Source organism: Sturnira hondurensis, unplaced genomic scaffold (genome assembly GCF_014824575.4).
Source record: "Sturnira hondurensis isolate 20B ecotype Veracruz unplaced genomic scaffold, ASM1482457v3 Scaffold0011378, whole genome shotgun sequence".
Taxonomy (NCBI): domain Eukaryota; kingdom Metazoa; phylum Chordata; class Mammalia; order Chiroptera; family Phyllostomidae; genus Sturnira; species Sturnira hondurensis.
In genome coordinates, this window is record NW_028084009.1 from 6,670,096 (window position 1) to 6,689,727 (window position 19,632).

A 19,632-nucleotide genomic window follows, 5' to 3' on the forward strand; every position below is an offset into this window, starting at 1 on the left:
CCCAGCTACCCCAGCCATGCTTGCTGCCCGGGCAGCCTCAGCCGCGCCTGTCGCCTGGGCAGCTCCTGGTGCCGGAGCACGCCCTAAGCTCATACGTACCCTCAGACCCCCCAGCCCCGAGATCCAGGCTGCCGATCCGCTTACTCCGCAGCCTCCGCGCGCGTATGCCTGGCGGGGCAGGTCCGAGCGCGGCCGCGACTACGACGGAGGGTCGGTCAGCAGCAGCGATGAATCCGACGATGGGACCTTCGGATGCTCGCACTGCTTCCAGTCCCAGGGAAGTCACCGCCGCCGAAAGCCGCAGCGTAACTTGCTCCGCAACTTCCTCGTGCAAGCTTTCACGGGCTGCTTCGGCCGATCTGAGAGCACCGAGCCCAGAGCCCCGCACAGCCCCAAGGTCAAGAAGATTCCCCTGGCAGAGAAGCGCAGGCAGAAGTGCAAGGAAACCCTGGAGCAGCGCGCTCAGAGGCGCTCGGAGAAGAAGCGCAGCCAGCTCATCGACACGCAGCTCCAGGACGAGAAGATGGGTTACATGTGCACGCACCGCCTGCTGCTTCTAGGTAACGCGGCGGACTCTGCCCGTGGGGAGCAGGGCCGCCGGGGACCCCGGACTGCCCGGGAAGGGCTGCCCGGCTGGGCTCGGGGCCTGGTGGCGGGTGGAGGGTATCTGGGCAAAGGCCGGAAGAGCCTGCTAGAAAGTTCCAGTGAGGGGCCCCAACTTGGCCTGGGGAGTGGGTGGGGGGGCTGCTGGGGGGCTTGGGTGGTTGAAGTACATACCCTCCAGGGGGCAAAGTGGTACCGTACAACACTGAGGGTCGTTTCCAGCTGGACAAACCAGCGCCAGTGACCAAAAGACGACCCCGTGTCCTGGGGTGGGGGACCGCCAGGAAGGCGGGGGCCACAGGTGAGCCAGGAACTGCCGGGGAGGGGCCTCGGGGTTCCCCCCCGGCTAAGCTGGTTGGGGCCATGGTGGGCGGGGGTCGTTGGGGAATGTGCTCCTCTGCCTCGCCTGGCACGGCTGCTTGGACTCAGACGGCTTCTTGTTGGTGTGTGTTGGTGTCCATATTGTGTCCGCCTGTGCATGACATGCTCAAGTGTAACCCTGGCACCCCCAAATTACCCGCCGACTGCGTACTGTATCGCGGAGCTGGCTGTCTTGTGTTGTGCGCCATGGCGCGGGCAAAAACTTTCCGTGTTCGAACACTCTGGCGGTACCTGGGAGCTGGCACTCTGCAGCGGGCGGCGCGGAAGCCGCAGAGACATGGCGGTGGGACATCTTGGGTAATGTGTTGGGGCCCAGGCTGCGGGGAGAGGGGCCGCCTCCCGCCGGCCTCCATAACCGTTTTTTCCTGTATGTCTTTCTCTCTTTTTTCCTTTTGCGCTAAGTGTTTCCTCACTTCTCATTCGTTCTCCAAACCCTCCCGCCTTTACGGTTGAAAAACCAGACACTCAGGTATCTGGGGCGCCAGGGTCTGCACGCAGACGCTCGGTATTCTGCACACACCCGGCTCGCCCGGTGGGGGCGTGAAGGGATGCGGGAGGGGAAACCGCGAAAACCTGTTGTAGGCGAGTCTGGGTCCAAACCACACGGGGCTGGTTCCAGGGGGTGGGCGTGGCTGTGCTTTAAAAATATGAAATAATTTTTTTTCCTAGGGACGAGCCTGAGGTAAGCCAATCATTTACACTTTCACCCCAGTGCAGTAGGAGGAGCTTGGCTTAAAAGAGGGGTTGTGACTTGGGAGTGAACTGGCGGCTTGTGTTTGAAATGCAATTAAAATAAAACCTTAAAAAAATGTTCCAAGTGTATTTTAAGTGTGTGGACAAAATGTGGTAACACTGACTATGACTTTTGAAAAATATAAATGTTTGCATGTGAATCTTTTCAAGCAGCTTTAGCTGGGGGCAAAGAGGCTCAAAGGTAAGACCCTCTGCAGATGGGTTGGGGTTTAAAAAAATATCAAAAGGTCTTGTGTTTAAATAATCACATTAGAAGGGTACCTTTGGGGGTCCTCTGCCTGCCCCTTCCCCCTCTCCAGCCCCCCCCCACAACCCCCCTTGCCTATCTTCAAGGCCTTCCCCGGTTCCTCCCCACCCCCACCCCCTTTTGCCTCCTTAAGCTCAAATCGGGGGTGTTGACTCATTGGGCCACAGTTAATCAAAGCAGTAATTAGCAATGGTCTGAATGTGTAGCTTAAATGAAAATTTCAAAAGTGAAACTCCACAATCTTCATTTCTTTCATTTAATCTCTAAGACTTCAAGGGATTTGAAGATCACAATTTCTAAGGCTTTGCTACATGTCTGTTGAATACTTTATCATATGTGATGGTTTTCGTGAATGGCATAACTGTCGACGTAACTGTATGCTTTTGTGACGTGCGTCTCTCAAAAATCGCAGTTTTAAATGTGATGGTCATTTACGCCCACCCAGGGAGATAATGATGTCATTGTTTTACCAAAAACCTACCAGAGGGAGGTGCTTTAAACTTCGGACGTGCCAACTGCACCGAAGCCACAGAGCCTCAAATGACAGTGCACTGTTTTCCTGCAGACAACAGGTTTTGCCGTGACAGTCCCATTTCAATATCCCAAACATAGCTCTTGGAAGCCAGCCTCTGCTGGGAAGGGGGACACAGTTCGGTGAGGACAGGAGAGCCCAATGACAGTGTGGGCCTGGCCCCTAATGGGCAGTGTCCGTTGCCTGCTAGGACCTCGATGGCCTCGTTTGTGAAATGAAGCCTTTCCCAGCAGGTCTCTACCAAAGTCTCCTTTGCTCCATGTCTCCAGCCCTCTGTTCTGGGGGGTGGGGTTCAGAGTGGGGAGCACTGTCCCCTCAAATCCATACTGGAAGCTTATACCCAAGGTTATGCAACGTCAGCCCTGCAGAGAAAACTGTCTGGGGCCGAGTCTTCAGAGCTTGAGAAGTTTCCCTTGTTCCAGGGGCTGGGGGTGGAGCCTTAACTGTAATGAAAGCAAAGTTGTACTGCCCTGGCTCTGTCCCCGGGTGGTCGTCCAGGAGACCAAGCTCAGACCAGGAGTCTGACCTCAGAGAGCCAGGTTTGCCATTTCTGACCAGGTTTCGTTTTGCCCAAGTGCCAAGCAGGGTGCCCCGTTGGGGTCTGAGCTACTCACTGGGAAGGGGAGAGGAGGAAGGGTGAGGACTTACATTTGGGATGAGGTTTATTTACTAACATCCTGGCCCTGACCTATAAAACAAGGCATCCATCTCCCCACTACTGAAAATGCAGACCAAATGACCATCCTTTGATGTGGCTCCGAATTTGTGACGTGCAGATTCATCTATTGCTTTAAAACGTGTGTGTGTGTGTTGGTGTATGTATATGCCCTTTTTGGTTTTATTGCCCAAACAGCTTAACATGACAGAGCTTTTCTAAAATTATAGTTGACATAGAGTGCTATGTTAGTTTCAGGTGTACAACACAGTGATTAGATATTTACACCCCTTACAAAATTATCACCCTGAGTCCAGTAACATGTCATCATACGTATTATTGCAATTTTATGGACTGTGTTCCCCATGCTGTATTCAGGGATTCTTAAAAGGGGAAAAGATTAGAAGATAGATAGAATCAATAGGATGACTAAAACTCCAGAATATCTAAGAGTTTAGAAGCCTTTTTTTCTTATTCAGCACTGTCCAATAATGGGCAGTTTCCACGTTTCTCTTGCCCTTTTGAATGCTGTTAGTGACCTAAACAGTTCTGGAAACCTAATTTGGGTGTATTCCCTCGTGTTTTAAGAAGCGAAGGGACTGCTAGATTAGAAAGTCATAGTAGCTGCTGCGCTGACTTGTGCACACAAATGCCGCACGTCACAGTGGCCGTTCTGCCATGACGCTGTTCCCGCACTGAGCCAGCTGCAGTCGCCATGCACAGTGCGCACCTTGGCGCCTTTCCCCGCCCCCGGGCACATGTCTTCTGGGCCCACTGAGCTGTCCAGTGCGGTGGGAGGGGCTTGGCCTGGCAGGTGGGAGGGGCTTGGCCTGGCAGGTCACATCTGGAGCATCAAGAGGGACTTTTATCATTTTCCCTTTTCTGTCTCCCAGTTGTCCCTCGTGCTTCTCAAAGGCCAAAATTCCTTCCTCTCTTTTAAAATTCAGTTTCCCCCAGATTTCTCTCACAAAGCATTTTTTTCTATGTAGGTAGGTTAAAGTTTAGAATTCACCATATATATATGAATGAAAACCTGATAGGAAGCTGTTTTGTCTGTTCCCTATTGACCCAAAAGAAGGAGATACACAAACTACCCTAGAGTTATTAGGAACCAGTAATAGCAACGATTCCGCATAATGATAGCCCATTATTACTGTATTTATAAAAGCCTTCCACAGAGTCCCATTTGTCCCTTGAAACAGCCTTGGGCAATAAAAACACGAGAGGACCCCATTTCATAGGCAAATAAAACAAAAGCTCCAAGGCGACCGGTCAGGGACTTCTGCTCAAAGGCTTTTGCAAGGTAAGTCAGTGAAGGAATCCACACTTCTCCGAAAGCTGTGGTGATGAGCTGCGTCGCATTGTTTCAGTGTAAAGCGTGATTATCATGCGTGGCCTGTGTGCTCTTAAAATCCCTTGTCGGAGGACGGTGTCCGGCAGTCTTCTGCTCTCCTGAGTCACGGCCAAGCCCTGGCAGACTCCCGGCCAAGTGACCGTGGAGTGTGCATGAAACGTGAGCTCCCATTGCTGAGATGCCCAGCATCACTGCGGCGGCGTTTGGCGTCCACCGTTTGCTGAGGTCGTCAGCCGGTGCTGCAGCCTGGGCCTGTTCCTTGGCTTTTTCTTCTTCTTTCAGATGCAGGCTTTCTTTGGATTCTTTTTAAAATGCCCCCGTGGTTTTCTTCAGGATCTAAAGCTTTCTCACAGACTCAGGTTTCCACAGAAAAACAATACGTATAGAATGCAGTTGCTATCACACACTGCCTCGCTATGTTTTTAGTGTTCTGCTGTGATAGACTGTTTAGAAGCCCTTCTCGGATCTAATGAGCTTATTAAAATAACTGCTGCCCGGTATCCTTCATAGGGACTTTTTTAAAAGAATTTCTTCCTCTTAGTCGGGGCTCACTCCTGCTTGGTGAGAGGGTCAGCGCATTCTCTGAGAAATCACCTTTGATTTTTATGCAGGACAGTTGGTGCTAAGCAAAACAATAAATGTATTTTAGGAAGCTAACCTAATTGACTAGACCTAAAATTCCCCACGCCCGGGCACGCCTCTTCTTTTTCGAGTCGATCCCCACCCAGAGGAAGCACGTTGCCCCCTGAGCCCAGCCGAACTGGCTCCTCCTGGGCGTCTGCGCAGTGTAATTTCCAGGAGGCCGATGACCACGGGTCTCTAAGGCTCCTTGGTCCCTTTCACCTGGGGCAAAGTGGCGTTCGTCCCGAACCCACCGTGTGCCTCCCAGGCTCCCAGTGGAACACGAAGCTGCCATGCCAGCCGTCCGTTCCAAAATCAGATCTGTGTGGAGGAGCAGCAAGGGCCCAAACGAAGGACAGGGTCCCCACCATCACCAAAGCTTCGGTCAGTCTGCTGAACCCTGTTTGGTCCTGGTGGCCCCTACGAATAGGCACTCGGAGACTCAGTCCCTGCTGACAGCCACCTCATCAGACTTCACTGAATGAGGTCAACAGGGTCCTTGTCCCACCAGAGTCTTAGTATGGCCTGCGGTCGCCCCAGGCAGACAGACATCTGGTTTTGGGGGAGGGAGAGAGAAGTGGGGGGGCCTGAAGGCGTCAGGGGCTTCAGGGAAGTGAGGGAGACGAGGGAGAAGCCCTGGCTACAGCCGGCCGGCCGGGGTGTGGTGTTGGGGGGTCCCCGGAGGACACGCCCGGTTTCCTGAAGTCCTCGGAAGAGAAGGTGGAGACTAAGAGTCCAGTTCCCCTCAGTGGTGTCCCCAGCCCCACACAACGGGCAGCCTTGCTTTTAGAAATGTCTTCTTTTCCACTTCTTTGCTCCCAGTGAGGTTTTTGGCTTTGTTTTTTGTTTCCTGGCGTCCCCCGACTCACAGGCTCCAAAAGCCCAGGACCAGAGCTCGTCCTGCCTCTCACTTTCGGAGTTCACTCCCTGTACACTCTGTCGGCAAAGGCCGACCAAGCAGTAGACAGCGGACACCTTGCCAAATTGATGATTGCTGGAGTGATGTGCTGGGGAGAGGATGGGGGAACCTTTCTGACTTGTCCTGAAAAAGTGTCACCCGCCCCCCGGCCCCCCACCACTTCTTTATTAGACCCTGTCTATGAATCAGCTCAGTCCTGGGGTTGAGCCCAGTGACCTGAACGCAGATTGTTGTGTGGTTATCACACATGCATAAAAAAATAGTTTGTCTTTAGTTTTCTTCCCAACAGCTGGATGAAGAACGAAGCCGGCCAGCCCCTGGGAGTGGAAGACGAGACCCCCAAGAACGAGGTAGGGAACGACGCAAAAACGCAGTGTGTGGGGTTTTCGGGGCGGCTCATCCTCACCTGCCCAGCAGACACAGGCTGCCCTGGTCTCCCACGGCAGCAGGGCACAGAGGGGGGCGCGCACCTCCCAGTGGGAGGGTTGGCGCGGCTTCACGCAGCCACTCCTGTTGTGAGGGAGGGATGTCAGGTAACTGATCTGCGACAGAGGGTGACAGTTAAGGGAGTGTGGCTCCGTTGTACTCACTTAGAGCAGAAACCCCGAACTGCACTGCAGAGTCATTTGTGAAACCCAGGAGAGTTCATGAGCGTTTTGACTCGCGGAGTTCTGCCCACAGAACTTGAACATGAGCTCTCACTAAATGTTTCTTAATGATTCAGTCTGGGGCGAGGAGAGAGGTAAAAAAGCGCCCATTGTCACCTGATCCCGAATGCACGATGAGTCAGTCAGTGTTTCCGACGACATTGTCACACACACCCTGTGTGTGGGTCGGTCAGTACCTTAAACTTCTTTAATGAGTTGATAATGGGACGGAGGCGGGCCGCTCTCTAGGGATCGCGGCAGCCAACCCAGGTCCCATCGGCGCCGTGTCCTGCCCAGTGTGGGCTCTTAGAAGGGCCCGTGACCTCGGGCAGCCTGAGCCTCTGTTGACTGGTCCAGCTCTTGCTCCTCCCCTCATTCAAAAGGCCACATGACCTCTCTCCTCGGTCCTATTTGAACGATTCTGCCTTCATCAACCTGATTGCTGATGTGTGCATGTGACCATAACAGTTTCTTTTTGTACAGGGCACCTGTGTTCAGGTGAGTTTGCGGCCGGGGGGATTTCTGAAAAGAATAAGGCTTAGGGTCATGCACAAAACTACAGCCAGGCGTTGCCACGTGGTGTTAAGGGAGTGTGGTGTGGGGCCAGGAACGAGGGGCCAGCCTGTCCCCTGGGCCTGTGCAGCACCTTGCTGGCCTCGGGGACCACAGGCCTGGGCCTTGGTTTCTTCAGCTGTGAAAGCAGCTGGTGGGTCCACGTGAAAAAAGAAGCTGTTGAGAAGAGACAGAATGACTTGGAAAGCATATAGGTACTGAAATGACCTGGCCACGTGAGCACAGCCTTTTACATGGATGCCATTTTCTCATCTTTGGCACAACCCCCTGGGGTCCTCTTTAACAAAAAGTCAGCTTTATTTGTCGTCAGCACCTTGGGTTTTGCGGCCTTCATGGGCTTCTGAAATCTTAGAAAGTGTCCATCTTAATCCCTCAGAGCCGCCCTGTGTTGTCAGGCCTACGAGATTCTCAGTGAGCTCCTTCAGAACATCGTACACGTCACCCCGGGGTCCTCAGCCCACTGCCCCCTCACAGGTGGCTTTGTTAATGACGGGCTGTACAAGGGCCAGAAGTGGTCCCAGTGACTGATTTACAGGTGGCCACTAGATGGTGAGGCAGCGTAAGGCACATCCTAGTAGGAGTGACGGGGGAGAAAGGTGTCCCCTCCTGGTAGGAGTGAGGGGCAGAGGAAGGTGGGCCATCCCGGTGGGAGAGACGGGGAGTCGGAGAGCAGGCCAGGGAGGGAGGCCTGGCGGAGGACCGGGCTCGGCCCCCGTGCTCCAGGGCGAACCCGGTTGCACAGGCCCCGAAGCGTTAGTCAGCCCGGCCTTTTGTTTGAAGCTGGGAGTTCTCCCTGCCACCGCATGCTGGGGCTTCGGAGCGTTTCGGGGGCTCTGTCTAACAACGTGGCCTCCGCATTCGTGCACGGACGTTTGTCCGGGGGCTGTGCTGAGAAGTGTAGGGCACAAGGGGGATCACCGACCTCCACACACTCACACGAGGCCCACCACACCCCTGCACGTGCCGTGTGACCACCATACACACAGGGGAAGGTCAACACACCACATACACACATGGCGTGACCACCACACATACATGGAAACCCCAACAGACCACATACACACACGGGGTGACCACGACACACACGGGAATGCCAATTCATGACATACACACATTTTATCACCAACACACACACATGGAAACACTATTTCACCACATACACACACGGCATGACCACCACACACACAGGGAAAGGTCAACACACCACATACACACATGGCGTGACCACCACACATACATGGAAACCCCAACAGACCACATACACACACGGGGTGACCACGACACACACGGGAATGCCAATTCATGACATACACACATTTTATCACCAACACACACACACGGAAACACTATTTCACCACATATACACACGGCATGACCACCACACACACAAGGAAACACCATTTTACCACATATACACACGGCATGACCACCACACACACAAGGAAACACCATTTTACCACATATACACACGGCATGACCACCACACACACAAGAATGCCAACACACCACATACACACCTGGGGTGACCACCACACACATGGGAACACCAACACACCACATATACACACGGTGTGACCACCACACACACATGGGAACACCAATACACCACACACACACAGCGGGACCACCACACATACATGGAAACCCCAACACACCACATACACACACAGGGTGACCACCACACACGCGGAAATGCCCAATTCATGACATACACACATTTTATGACCACCACACACACACACGAAAACACCATTTCACCAAAAACACACGGCGTGACCACCACACACACAGGGGAAGGTCAACTCACTGCATACACACATGGCAAGACTACCACACACACAAGAATGCCAACACACCACATACACACATGCAGTGACCATCACATGCACATGGGAAAGCCAACATGCCACATACACACATGTGACCACCACACACACCCGGCAACACCAACTCACTACGTACACACATGGTGTGACCTGCACTCATGCAGGAAAGCGAACTCACTACATAGATACATGGTGTGATCACACACACATGTACAAGAAAGCTACCTCACACATACACATACACATAGTGTGACCCCCACACATACTCAGGAACACCAACACACTACATACACACACAGTGTGACCACCGCACACACGGGAATGCCAATTCACAACAGATACACATTTTATGACTACCACACGCACACAGAAATACTAATTCACCCCATACACACACTTTGTGACCACCATACACAAATGGGAACCCCAACACACCACATACACACACGGCTTGACCACCCACACAGGAGAACCCTAACACATCACATACACACGTGGTGTGACCACCCCACACACATTGGAACCCCAATGTACTACATACACACACAACATGACCACCACAAACGTGAGAACTCCAGCACACCACATACACACACGGCGTGACCACCACACACACATGGAAACACCAATTCATGACAAACACCCACGGTGTGACCACCACACACACACTGGAACCCCAGCATAACACATATACACACAGTGTGACCACCACATACACCCGGGAACACCAGCTCACCATGTAAATACATGGTGTGACCTGTACTCATGCAGGAAAGCTAACACACTACATAGACACACTGTGTGATCATACACACACGCACAAGAAAGCTACCTCACCATATATACACACGGGAACACCAACATACTACATATACACACAGTGTGACCACCACACACACAGGAAAGCTACCCCACAACATAAACACATGGTGTGACCACCCCACACACGGGAATGCCAACACACCACATACACAGCGTGACCACCCCACACATGGGAATGCCGATTCACGACATACACGGTGTGACCACCACACACACGGGAACATCAATTCACCACATACACACACGGTGTGACCATCACACACACACAGGAACCCCAACACACCACATACACACGGTGTGACCACCACACACACACAGGAACCCCAACACACCACATACACACGGTGTGACCACCACCCGCACACGGGGACCCCAACACACCACACACACACGGTGTGACCACCACACACACACGAGAACCCCAACACACCACATACACACACGGTGTGACCACCACACACACATGAGAACCCCAACACACCACATACACACACGGTGTGACCACCACCCGCACACGGGGACCCCAACACACCACACACACATGGTGTGACCACCACACACACACGAGAACCCCAACACACCACATACACACACGGTGTGACCACCACACACACATGAGAACCCCAACACACCACATACACACATGGTGTGACCACCACATGCACATGTGAACCCCAACACACCACATACACACACGGTGTGACCACCACACACACATGAGAACCCCAACACACCACATACACACATGGTGTGACCACCACATGCACATGTGAACCCTAGTACACCACATACACACACGGCGTGACCACCACACACACCCGGGAACACCAACACACCACATACACACATGGTGTGACTTGCACTCATGCAAGAAAGCTAACACACTACATAGACACACGGTGTGATCACACACACGCACAAGAAAGCTACCTCACCACATACACACACAGAAACACCAACATACTACATATACACATTGTATGACCCCCACACATACTCAGGAACACCAACACACTACATACACACATGGCGTGACCACACACACAGGAAAGCTACCCCACAACATACACATATGGTGTGACCACCCCCACACACCCAGGAACTCCAACACACCACAAACGCCCACTGTGTGACCCCCCGCACACCCCTGGGAGTGTCAACATACTACTACACACATGGTGTGAACACACACAAACACATATGCAATTTACCTCACCATGTGCACATGCAGTATGACCAGCGCACACACAGGTGTGACCACCACAGGTCGCCGCAGCCCCAGGCCCTTAGGGAACCAACCCGCTGCATGGAGGTGAGCCACCGCCCTTTAGTGACAACTCGTTGGAGTTGCCTCCTAGGGCAGGGTGGGAAGGGGCCGTGGGCAGGATGCCTGTGGGTGACTGCAAAAGGCAAAACGGGGTCTTTCAGAAAGCACACAGTTCTGCCCGTGGGAGGAGCGATCCAAGCACATTTCCTAATTGAGAGTCTTGCACTTGGTCTTCGGCTGGATGGCTGCCACCCCACCCCCAGGGCAGGGCGGACACCGCAGCGGTGCCAAGGACCTCGACAGTGCTGGAGGCTGATTCGCTTGCGGCCCGACATCCAGCGGGCCCCGCCCAGCCTCTCTCCCTCCCTCCCAGCCACGATGGGAGAGGACTCGGCTGCTTCTTCATTACATTTTTAACCCCAAACCTTGCGATTTTGTCCCCATCTGGTCTCTCAGGAGAGCTTTCAGATGTAACAGATTCATCAAAGATTTGATTTTTTTTAATGAAGTTTTTTTTTTCTTGGAGAATTTAGGATTTCTGTAAGTTAATCACAAAATTAGAGGGAGCCAACCACCGCTCCCTGGACATGTATCATGAATTCAAACATGTTTGCTTTTACAATCAGGCTGCCTTCAGGGCGAGCGGGAGACACTGACTCGTAGTTTGGTAAGCTCTATATTGGACGTGTAAAATTAAAAATACCTGTTAATGTTCCAAGGTCAGCTAAACAGTTTCCCCCAACTCATACTTCCTTATTGCAGAATCCTCAAAATTGCCTGCGGCAGGATTTCTGAATTTCGATGCCGGCAGTTTGCCGGTGACCAAGTACAACATTCTCCCAGGGAAATGCCTGGAAGGCTCCGGGCCAGTCCCCCAAACAAATGCAAAACATACGGGGGATTTTTTAAAAGTTGGATTGTCAGAAAAGTAATAGCTATTCATCATTAAACACTTGTGTGACTCATTTCTTCATATTTAGCTGCAAAAAGAGCTACACGTTGGATCCCTTTTGTGTCCCACACCGAGGCAGGGCAGGGTTTAAGATGGACACTTGAAAACGGGTTCCCCTTCTCACGTGGGCGTCTTTGGGAATTCTCCTGCTGGGGCCCAGTCCTTCTGGAACAGTCTTAGGAAATCCCCACACCTCAGGGCCATTTGGTGCAGGCGAGCTTACAGTGGTTTTCCTTGCTGTCTTCCCACGTTGCCCACATGGGGGGCAGGGTTCGGGAGCCCCGCCTTTCCGAGGGCCCTGGGGTAGTGGCGAGAGAGCCCTGGCTGTAAGAGGCTCGTCATTCCTGGGACCGTGGTTGAGTCCATGCATTTGCCAGGTGACATCCATCCCGAAAAGGCCAACAGGTTCTTAAACCGGTGGACAGGGCTCCCCATTGGGATGAGTCTGCCATGGTCCATGGAGGGATTCACGTGTCTTGGGTTTGCGTTCGGCTTCGTGCTACAGAGGTGACGACCCCAGGTGAGCAGGCTTGAGAAAGGGGATCCTAGACAGAGACTGGCGTGCGGTGGGCTGGGACACATCCAGGTGTCTCCTCCTGAGACTGAGGTTACAGGTGGCAGAGACTGCTCTCATTTTGGGGGTGGGGGACCTAAAACTTGGATTCCCCATAAGTGGGTTATGACTTTAGGTATTAAGACAGGCTCAGAATTGGGAGGCCCGCTGGCATCGTGCCAGGAAGAGGGGTCCCGGAGGAAGACCCTCTGTCAGGGCCGGTGTCTTCCCCAGAGGTGCACGCAGGTCCAGGCCGGGGTGGCAGAAGCTGGCTTCCTAGGAAACTCCCCAACTTCTTTCTTGTTTTCCCATTTTCCCCTCTCTCGAGACTTTTTTTTTAAAATAAGGCGCTTCTTTGGGGGGAGGGTCTGAGCAGGAAATGCCCCTCTTTTCTAGGGAACGAGGCGAGAACACCTCCCAGTTGGAGCTGGAAGTGAAACTATAAAATGAAGCAGGGGATGCTCACAGCTGGCTGGCAGGTGGCGCTCGCCTTTCACTGATGAGAGCCTGGCTGTTCAGCAGGGCGGGCTGCCCAGGCTCAGCCCGGCGCCCCCTCCCCTAATCCTCTCCGGAGACACAGCCCCCCCTCCCTGGGCCCAGGGACCCTCGTAAAGGGTTTTCAGCGGATCGGTTGATCTCTGCAGGCAAATCCTGTCGCTTCCGTGGCTGTAAAGTAGCCTGGATGGGACAGCATGGGGTCGGTGGGCTCCACACCCCAGCCCTTGTGCCCCAGTTCTGCTGGGAACCAGCCAGGAGACTTTGGGCAGGTTGTCCTCACCTGAGGAATGAGGGTGAGGGCCTTCCCACCCCAGAACGCCTTTAACTCTCTCGTGAAAAGGCGAACTAGGACAGGAGTGCTGGCCCCCTGCTCCGGTTTGCAGCCCCCATTCAGAGACCGTCGGTCACGCAGGACGTGGTTGGCCGGTCTTTTGTCCTTTGGTAAATAATTAGAATTTGTGGGCTCTCTGGGGAGATCTTTGCAGGAATAGACTGAGGCGTGCATTCTTTTCCATCCCATCTGAGAGCTGGGAAAGATTCAGAGGTGGGCAGGGAAACCCAGGGAGCCTTCCTGGAGGAGCTGGCGTTTGAGACGGTATGGGAAGCTGCAGGGAGCTGAGGGAGCAGCCTGGGGGTGGCGGGCAATGCCATTTTACAGAGACGGCACTGGATGGCACTGGATGACTGTGAACCCTCACTGGTCTTTCATTCCCGAGGGCATCATTGGGATTGTTGGGGTCTCTGACATTCAGGACTGGTGTTCGCTTTCCCTTCTCAGCATCTCTCTGCTCCTCCGTGCTGCAAACCTCAGCATCGCTCTCGTGAAGGGTCTTCCCGGCTAAGAACTAAGAACGGGACCCCCACCTTTCCTCTCAGGCCCAACCTTGCCCTTCAGGCTGCCATCTTTAGGCAGGTTTCCAGTGGAGGGGAAATCGGACCTGATGGCTGGGCCAAGTTCCTCGGTCCCGGAAAGAATGGGCACCCTCGCCGTTTCTTCCCCTCCCCCTCTGCACAACTTTAGAGTCGCGACCTCACCTATTTGAGAAGGGCCCTCCAGGTCCTGTACTGGCAATGGTGCCCGCCCACCATACCTGCCCCCAGGCTCTGTTCTCAGACACGCTCTCTCTTCTCTTTGATAGTAGAAAAGTCAGAGAAACCAAATAAAACATCAACTTTGGGCAAAAGCTTCCTGCAATGCTGCTACTGAAATTCTCTTCTTTAACTTGACCTTTATTCCAACTTTCTTAAGATCACAATCTTCTGGGGCATCTTTGAAGTCTCTCTTGCTCCCCTTCCTTTTCAACTGCCCAATTTGGAGCCATGAACCTTGGCCAAGGTCAGGTAACACAGCACCCCCCCCCCAACGCTGGGGGAGGGCCGTCTCCCCTGACCCCAGGGATGTCGGGGCTCCTGGGGAAGCAGGGCAGGTGGGCCACCTCTGTCTCCCAACACCTTCTCTGGGCCAGGAGAGCCCTTCTTCCCACCAGGTGTCAGCAGAGAGCCGAGCCACTCACAGGAAAGAATTCTCTAGATGGAATTTAGAAAGCCCCTGAAGGAAAAAGCCCCACTTGGGGCAGGGGTGGGTATCTTGCATTTTAGGTTAGGGTTTCATCCTGTCCCGGGCCTGTGGGGGGTTAGCTCTACCGTGCGTCCTGCTGTTCTGCACTATGTGGGGAGCAGAAGGCTTTGATCTGGTCTTCCGGTGGGCTTCTTTGCCAGGACCACCCCCAACATACACACCCCTTTTCTTTAGAGGGGATCACACCCCTCAGAACTCGGGTTCTCTCACGTGGGGCCAGAGAGCCCCCTTTTGCTTGAGCCCCTGAGCCACACACTCTTTCCTGGCCCCCTTCTCCTTTTCTTGTAGAGGTGGTACTTACTGTTAAATGCCACTGTGCTGTACAGGGAATCCATCCCCTACCCCAGCCCTGGCCTGCCATGACTTGACCCACCCCCCCATCTCTTCTTCTTTACCCAGGTAAGATGGCTATTAAGCATGGCGTGCAAACGGTTTTGTGTTTAGCACCCCCCCCCCCACACACACACAGGTTTGCTTCAAGGTTTGCCCCCATTCCCCATCTCAGGGTTGGTGGCTCACTCAGCCCTCTCACGAGGCCCTCTCACAGAAGGCAGGCAAGCATCTGAATTCCTTCCTTTAGCTTTGTCTTCTCTAGGCCTTTGAAATCCCAGCATCCTTGTGAACTACTACGAAGTTAAAAACCTGCCTCCCTGAGCCAGGTCTTCACTGGAGAGAGAGAGAGAAAGGTAGCAAAAAATGTGCGTTTATCTCTTAAGACCTAAATACAGAGCCGAAATTAAATTTTTTGAAAGAGAGAAAGGGAGGGAGAGAAAGAAGGAAAGGAAAAAGAAAAGAAGAGAGAAAGAAAGAGCTGTGCTCGCTAAATTTAGCTCTACCCACAGATGGGGTTCCTGCCCACTGGGAACTTCTAGTCTGGGAGGGAGCATCCAGTTGCAAGCCCTGGGAGCGGCCCTGCCCTGGGCGGAGGCCGGCAGGCTGCCAGGCTGCCGGTGCAGGGCAGACTTGCCAGCACAGCTGCGGCCCAGCCGGGCTTGACCTGGAGGGGGCCTGCAGGCCCAGAGTGTCAGTCATGTCTGTCCCCATCCCGCTGCCCTACTGGGTGCCATGTAGGTTCTGGAGTCCACTGAGTGCGACAGGCACAGGGAGGCTGGTGCGTTTGCTGGAGAAGAGCCCCTGCCTCCCTGCACCACTGTTTGCTGAGCTCTGACCCTGGCCCTGTCCGCACAGCTCCTCCTGCACTCCTGTCCTGTTTCTAAGTCAGTCGTCCCATTTTTGTTTGTCATCTGGATGAGCAATAAGCCCCCTTCTTGCACAACTTGATTTCCCAAGTGTCTTCACATGTCTTGTCCTGCTTAGCAGGTTAGTTTTAAGAAGTCAGGCAGGCACGCAGTGGACCTTTGCCCTTAAAAAAAAAAATCCAATCTTCGTGAGTTATTGGATTCACTAATTACTCGAAACAGAACACAGCAAACCCTAAACTTACAAGCAAACACCCTGTAGTTCTGTGTGGTCTCTGGCACAGGGGAAACCTTTGGGGTGCAGGTTGGTGGCCTCGGGAATCTGGCCCTGGCCAGCCCCAGTACGCAGGCATTGTTTTTCTTTTCTTCTTCCCCCCTCTTCCTTCCTCTCTCCCTTCCTTTCTTCCTTCCCCCCCACTTTAGAAAAACAAGTTTTATTCTCCTGGGTATGTTCATTAGAGAGGGGAGTCCATTCTAGTCAGTGAGGAAGGGAGGGGGGATGTGGGGGAGAGATTCTGGGACAGCACGGATTGCTCTGAGCCAGGCGGGCGGGCGGTGCACAGTGAACCTCGCACCCAGATGCAAATCTCCCCGGCTGGAAAGAAGGGGAATAACACACCGGTTGACCTTCATTTCCTGGCTTTGGTGGGGACAGTGCTCCGTCAGCTGCCTCTGCGTCCTGTTGATCCATTAGCTGCAGTAAAAAAATAAAATCTGAGTCTTGTCCTAATTCGTCGCGGTAGGGCCCCCTCTCCCACGCATTTGCCTTTTCCAAAAAACCCAAAGACAATACGGCCCAGAGAGGCACAGGCGTCCTCTGGGGCTAGCCCCCTCCTCCGGGACAAGCCGACTTTCCCAGGCGCCCAGAGCTGCAGATGTGTTACTAATTGATTGGAGCTGAATTTGCGTCGCTTTGAGACTGAGCACAGTGGCCGATTAGGGGCCCTGGAGTGTGCAGGTGGGGGCAGTTACTGTTCTCATGGTGGAGAAAAGGGCCTCGCCCCACGCGGGTTCACAAAACAGGCCTTCGATGGCATTGAGGCAGCATGTATGTTGGTGAGGGAGGGTGTGTCATGGCTGCTCTTCGGAAGAAAGAAAGGTGCGGGAAGTGTTGAATGGGAATACCACCGAAAATGCCATGCCTGGTTGAGAAGAACCACGCTCCCCAGTGCACACAGTTGTCCCGCAGGGGGCTGCACCCCTGAGGTTTACCGTGTAGGGAGCTGGGGTCCCGCGTGAGCAAGCGTGCTGGGGCGCACCTTGGGCCGGAGCCGCACACCCAGTTTCCTTACTGACCGGGCGTTTCCCGTCCCAGGTAAAGCGGACTCCAAACAGCCTTGCTCCCGCTTGCCTCTGGCAGCGCCTCTCAGCCTGTGGTCACCGTGTGATGCCCAGGCCGCTCCGGACGCCTCCTTGTGTGCAGTGAGGGCGCCTTCTTGGGGCCTCTTCATTCATTCTTTCATTTGCTCATTCACTGAGTGTCCGGGATACAGTGCCAGTCTCACTGTCGGCACAAACCCTCAGGCTGCAGCCCTATGCAGACTGAGGGACCGGGGCGCAAGGGGCACTGCTGAGACGGGAACGGGGTCCACAGTGACCCCGGCAGACCTGACCATGCTTACACCACATGGCCGTCAGCTGGGCCATTCCACCTCGGAACGCCCAGGAAGGTCCACACGGGGCCACCAGCAGCACTAGCGGCCACGTGAGCAGAGTTCCGTGTCGTGTGGGGCTGAAACTTACACAAGGAGGTGTGGTGGGGCTGATGGAAGCCCAGGCCCCCCAGTTGGAGGCAGGGGGACCCTGCAGCCGAACATCCTTTCAGGATCTTGTGGGACTGGAAGTTCCCAGGCCTTACAGTCTTCTGTGGGTGGGTTTGTGCTCAGAGAGAGACTGGGATCAGGAACAGTAGGTAGTGCCAAGCCAGAGGTGGAAATACCCTGGGAGGGGTTCATCTTCGCTTCCATCCTCCACCTTGTGTCCTAGAGCTTTGGGCCTCTTCTTCCCGGCCCCTCACACAAACAGAGAGGTTCAAGTAGTGCCATCGCCCCCCAGTCATGGTGGGAAGAGACTCACTTACAATTTCTGAGTTTAATCTACAACCTTTCTCTCACTAACACTTTCAAGTTATCTGCTGAGTACCCTTGGGCTGCGTGTCTTATCCTCGGGCCTCCTGTCCAGCCCAGCACCTGCTACGTGACCTCGTGTGTGTTTGAAAGCGTGTGCACCCAGACAGGTCGGCGGAGGGGTTCTTTGCATACCAGAGGAGGGAGGCGCCAACCTGCCGGAACCCCCAGGCGACGGGGACCGGTTTGGTCCCATGAGTAACAATCACGCTGACAGGATCATCAGTCTTGGCTGCTCCTTGTTTGTAGCCTTTTAACGCTTTGACCGCTGAGACGGCCAGGGGGAAGCCCACTCTTGGGAAAGTCAGCCCGCCGGGGGCTTGTGTCCCGGGTGGACTCTGCAGGCAGGGGCACCGCCTCCGCTGGCACTGGCCCCAGAGGGCCCGGGAGAGAGGGGCCAGGCCTGCGCCTCCTGGGTGTTGAGATGGCAGGTTTGGGAGCGGGGGTCTGGGCCCAGGCTTCCTTCCCTCCCTGCAGGTGGCTGTGTTCAGGTCAGTTAATCCCATCAGCCCGCAAAGGCTTAGGGCTGCCCTTTAGGGACACTTGGATTTTAATGAAGAGCTCTGGGAAGCCCAAAGGCTGCATGAGGTGCATTTTTAATAGCCCTTAAAAATCCAATTCCAGCACCGGGGCTCTGGGTGTCCCTGCCTCCACCCTTGTTCCATTTGCACCCCCATCTCCCTGAGCCTGCTCTGCAACGACCCCCAGGTCGGGCCCAGTGCGGCGACTTCCGCCCCACCCAGCTCCCTGGGAGCAGCCTGGGCCTCCGTGGGCTCCTTTGGCTTGGGGGCGGTCCCAGAGGCAGCTCTGCTCACCGATGGCAAACCCCCTTTCTCAGGCCCTGACCCATTTGCTTTGAGGCTCCGTGCAGGGCGGCTTGGGTGGCCCGTGGAGCAGATGCTTCTAGAAGCCCAGAGCCTACCGGTGACATCCGGGGCAGCTCACAGGGGCCTTTCCAGGAGGCACAGTCTTTAGGAAAAGGAAGGTCAGAAATGGACAACTTAGGTTTGTTAGTGACCCCGTTAAGCAGACCTCAGAGTTGTAATCATGGGGTTTTGCTAGATGAACCGGCATCACCTTTTTAGAAGGAAAAGGGCAGCAGCTGGGTCCTGTCACAGAGCTGTCAGGTTTGGGGAGGAAGGAGGACCCAGGGCTGAGTTACTGTGAGTTAGAGAGGCTCTCTTCCGCTCCACTCCTGGTGTCTTGCGCGCCGCTAGTAGCTTCTCCCCTCGGCCCCTCCCATCCGCGGATTCGCTGAGGCTGCTTCGCACATTTCGGAAATCGCACACGTGTCTTCCGCTCAAAACCCCTTCTGCCCTCGGCACTCAGTTTGGAAACTCGGTTTTTGTTCTTTTCCTTCGTCTGGTCATTCTGCCCCTCCTCCCCCCTGTCTTACAAAGCCCCCCTCCGCCTTCCGCACCCCGCTAAGTCTCCCAGAGGTGCAGTTAGGCCCGGTGGAGGAAAGCACGTTGAGTCAACACATTTTAACACGTGTGGGGTAAATGATACAGGAAGGCATCCTCTT

General features: G+C 54.2%; 2 protein-coding genes across 3 annotated transcripts in view; both read left to right on the plus strand.

Moving 5' to 3' along the window:
* LOC118996540 (neuroendocrine secretory protein 55-like) overlaps nt 1–19,632 on the plus strand; it is a 48,095-nt gene that overhangs the window by 14,531 nt on the left and 13,932 nt on the right. The gene's annotated exons all lie outside the window — the stretch shown is intronic.
* LOC118996538 (guanine nucleotide-binding protein G(s) subunit alpha-like) overlaps nt 2–19,632 on the plus strand; it is a 44,902-nt gene continuing 25,271 nt past the window's right edge. For both annotated transcript variants that reach the window (XM_037059978.1, XM_037059979.1), the window contains exon 1: nt 2–560. In XM_037059978.1, the coding sequence (XP_036915873.1) occupies nt 17–560 (544 nt within the window). In that variant the 5' untranslated portion in view covers nt 2–16. The remainder of the gene's footprint in view (nt 561–19,632) is intronic.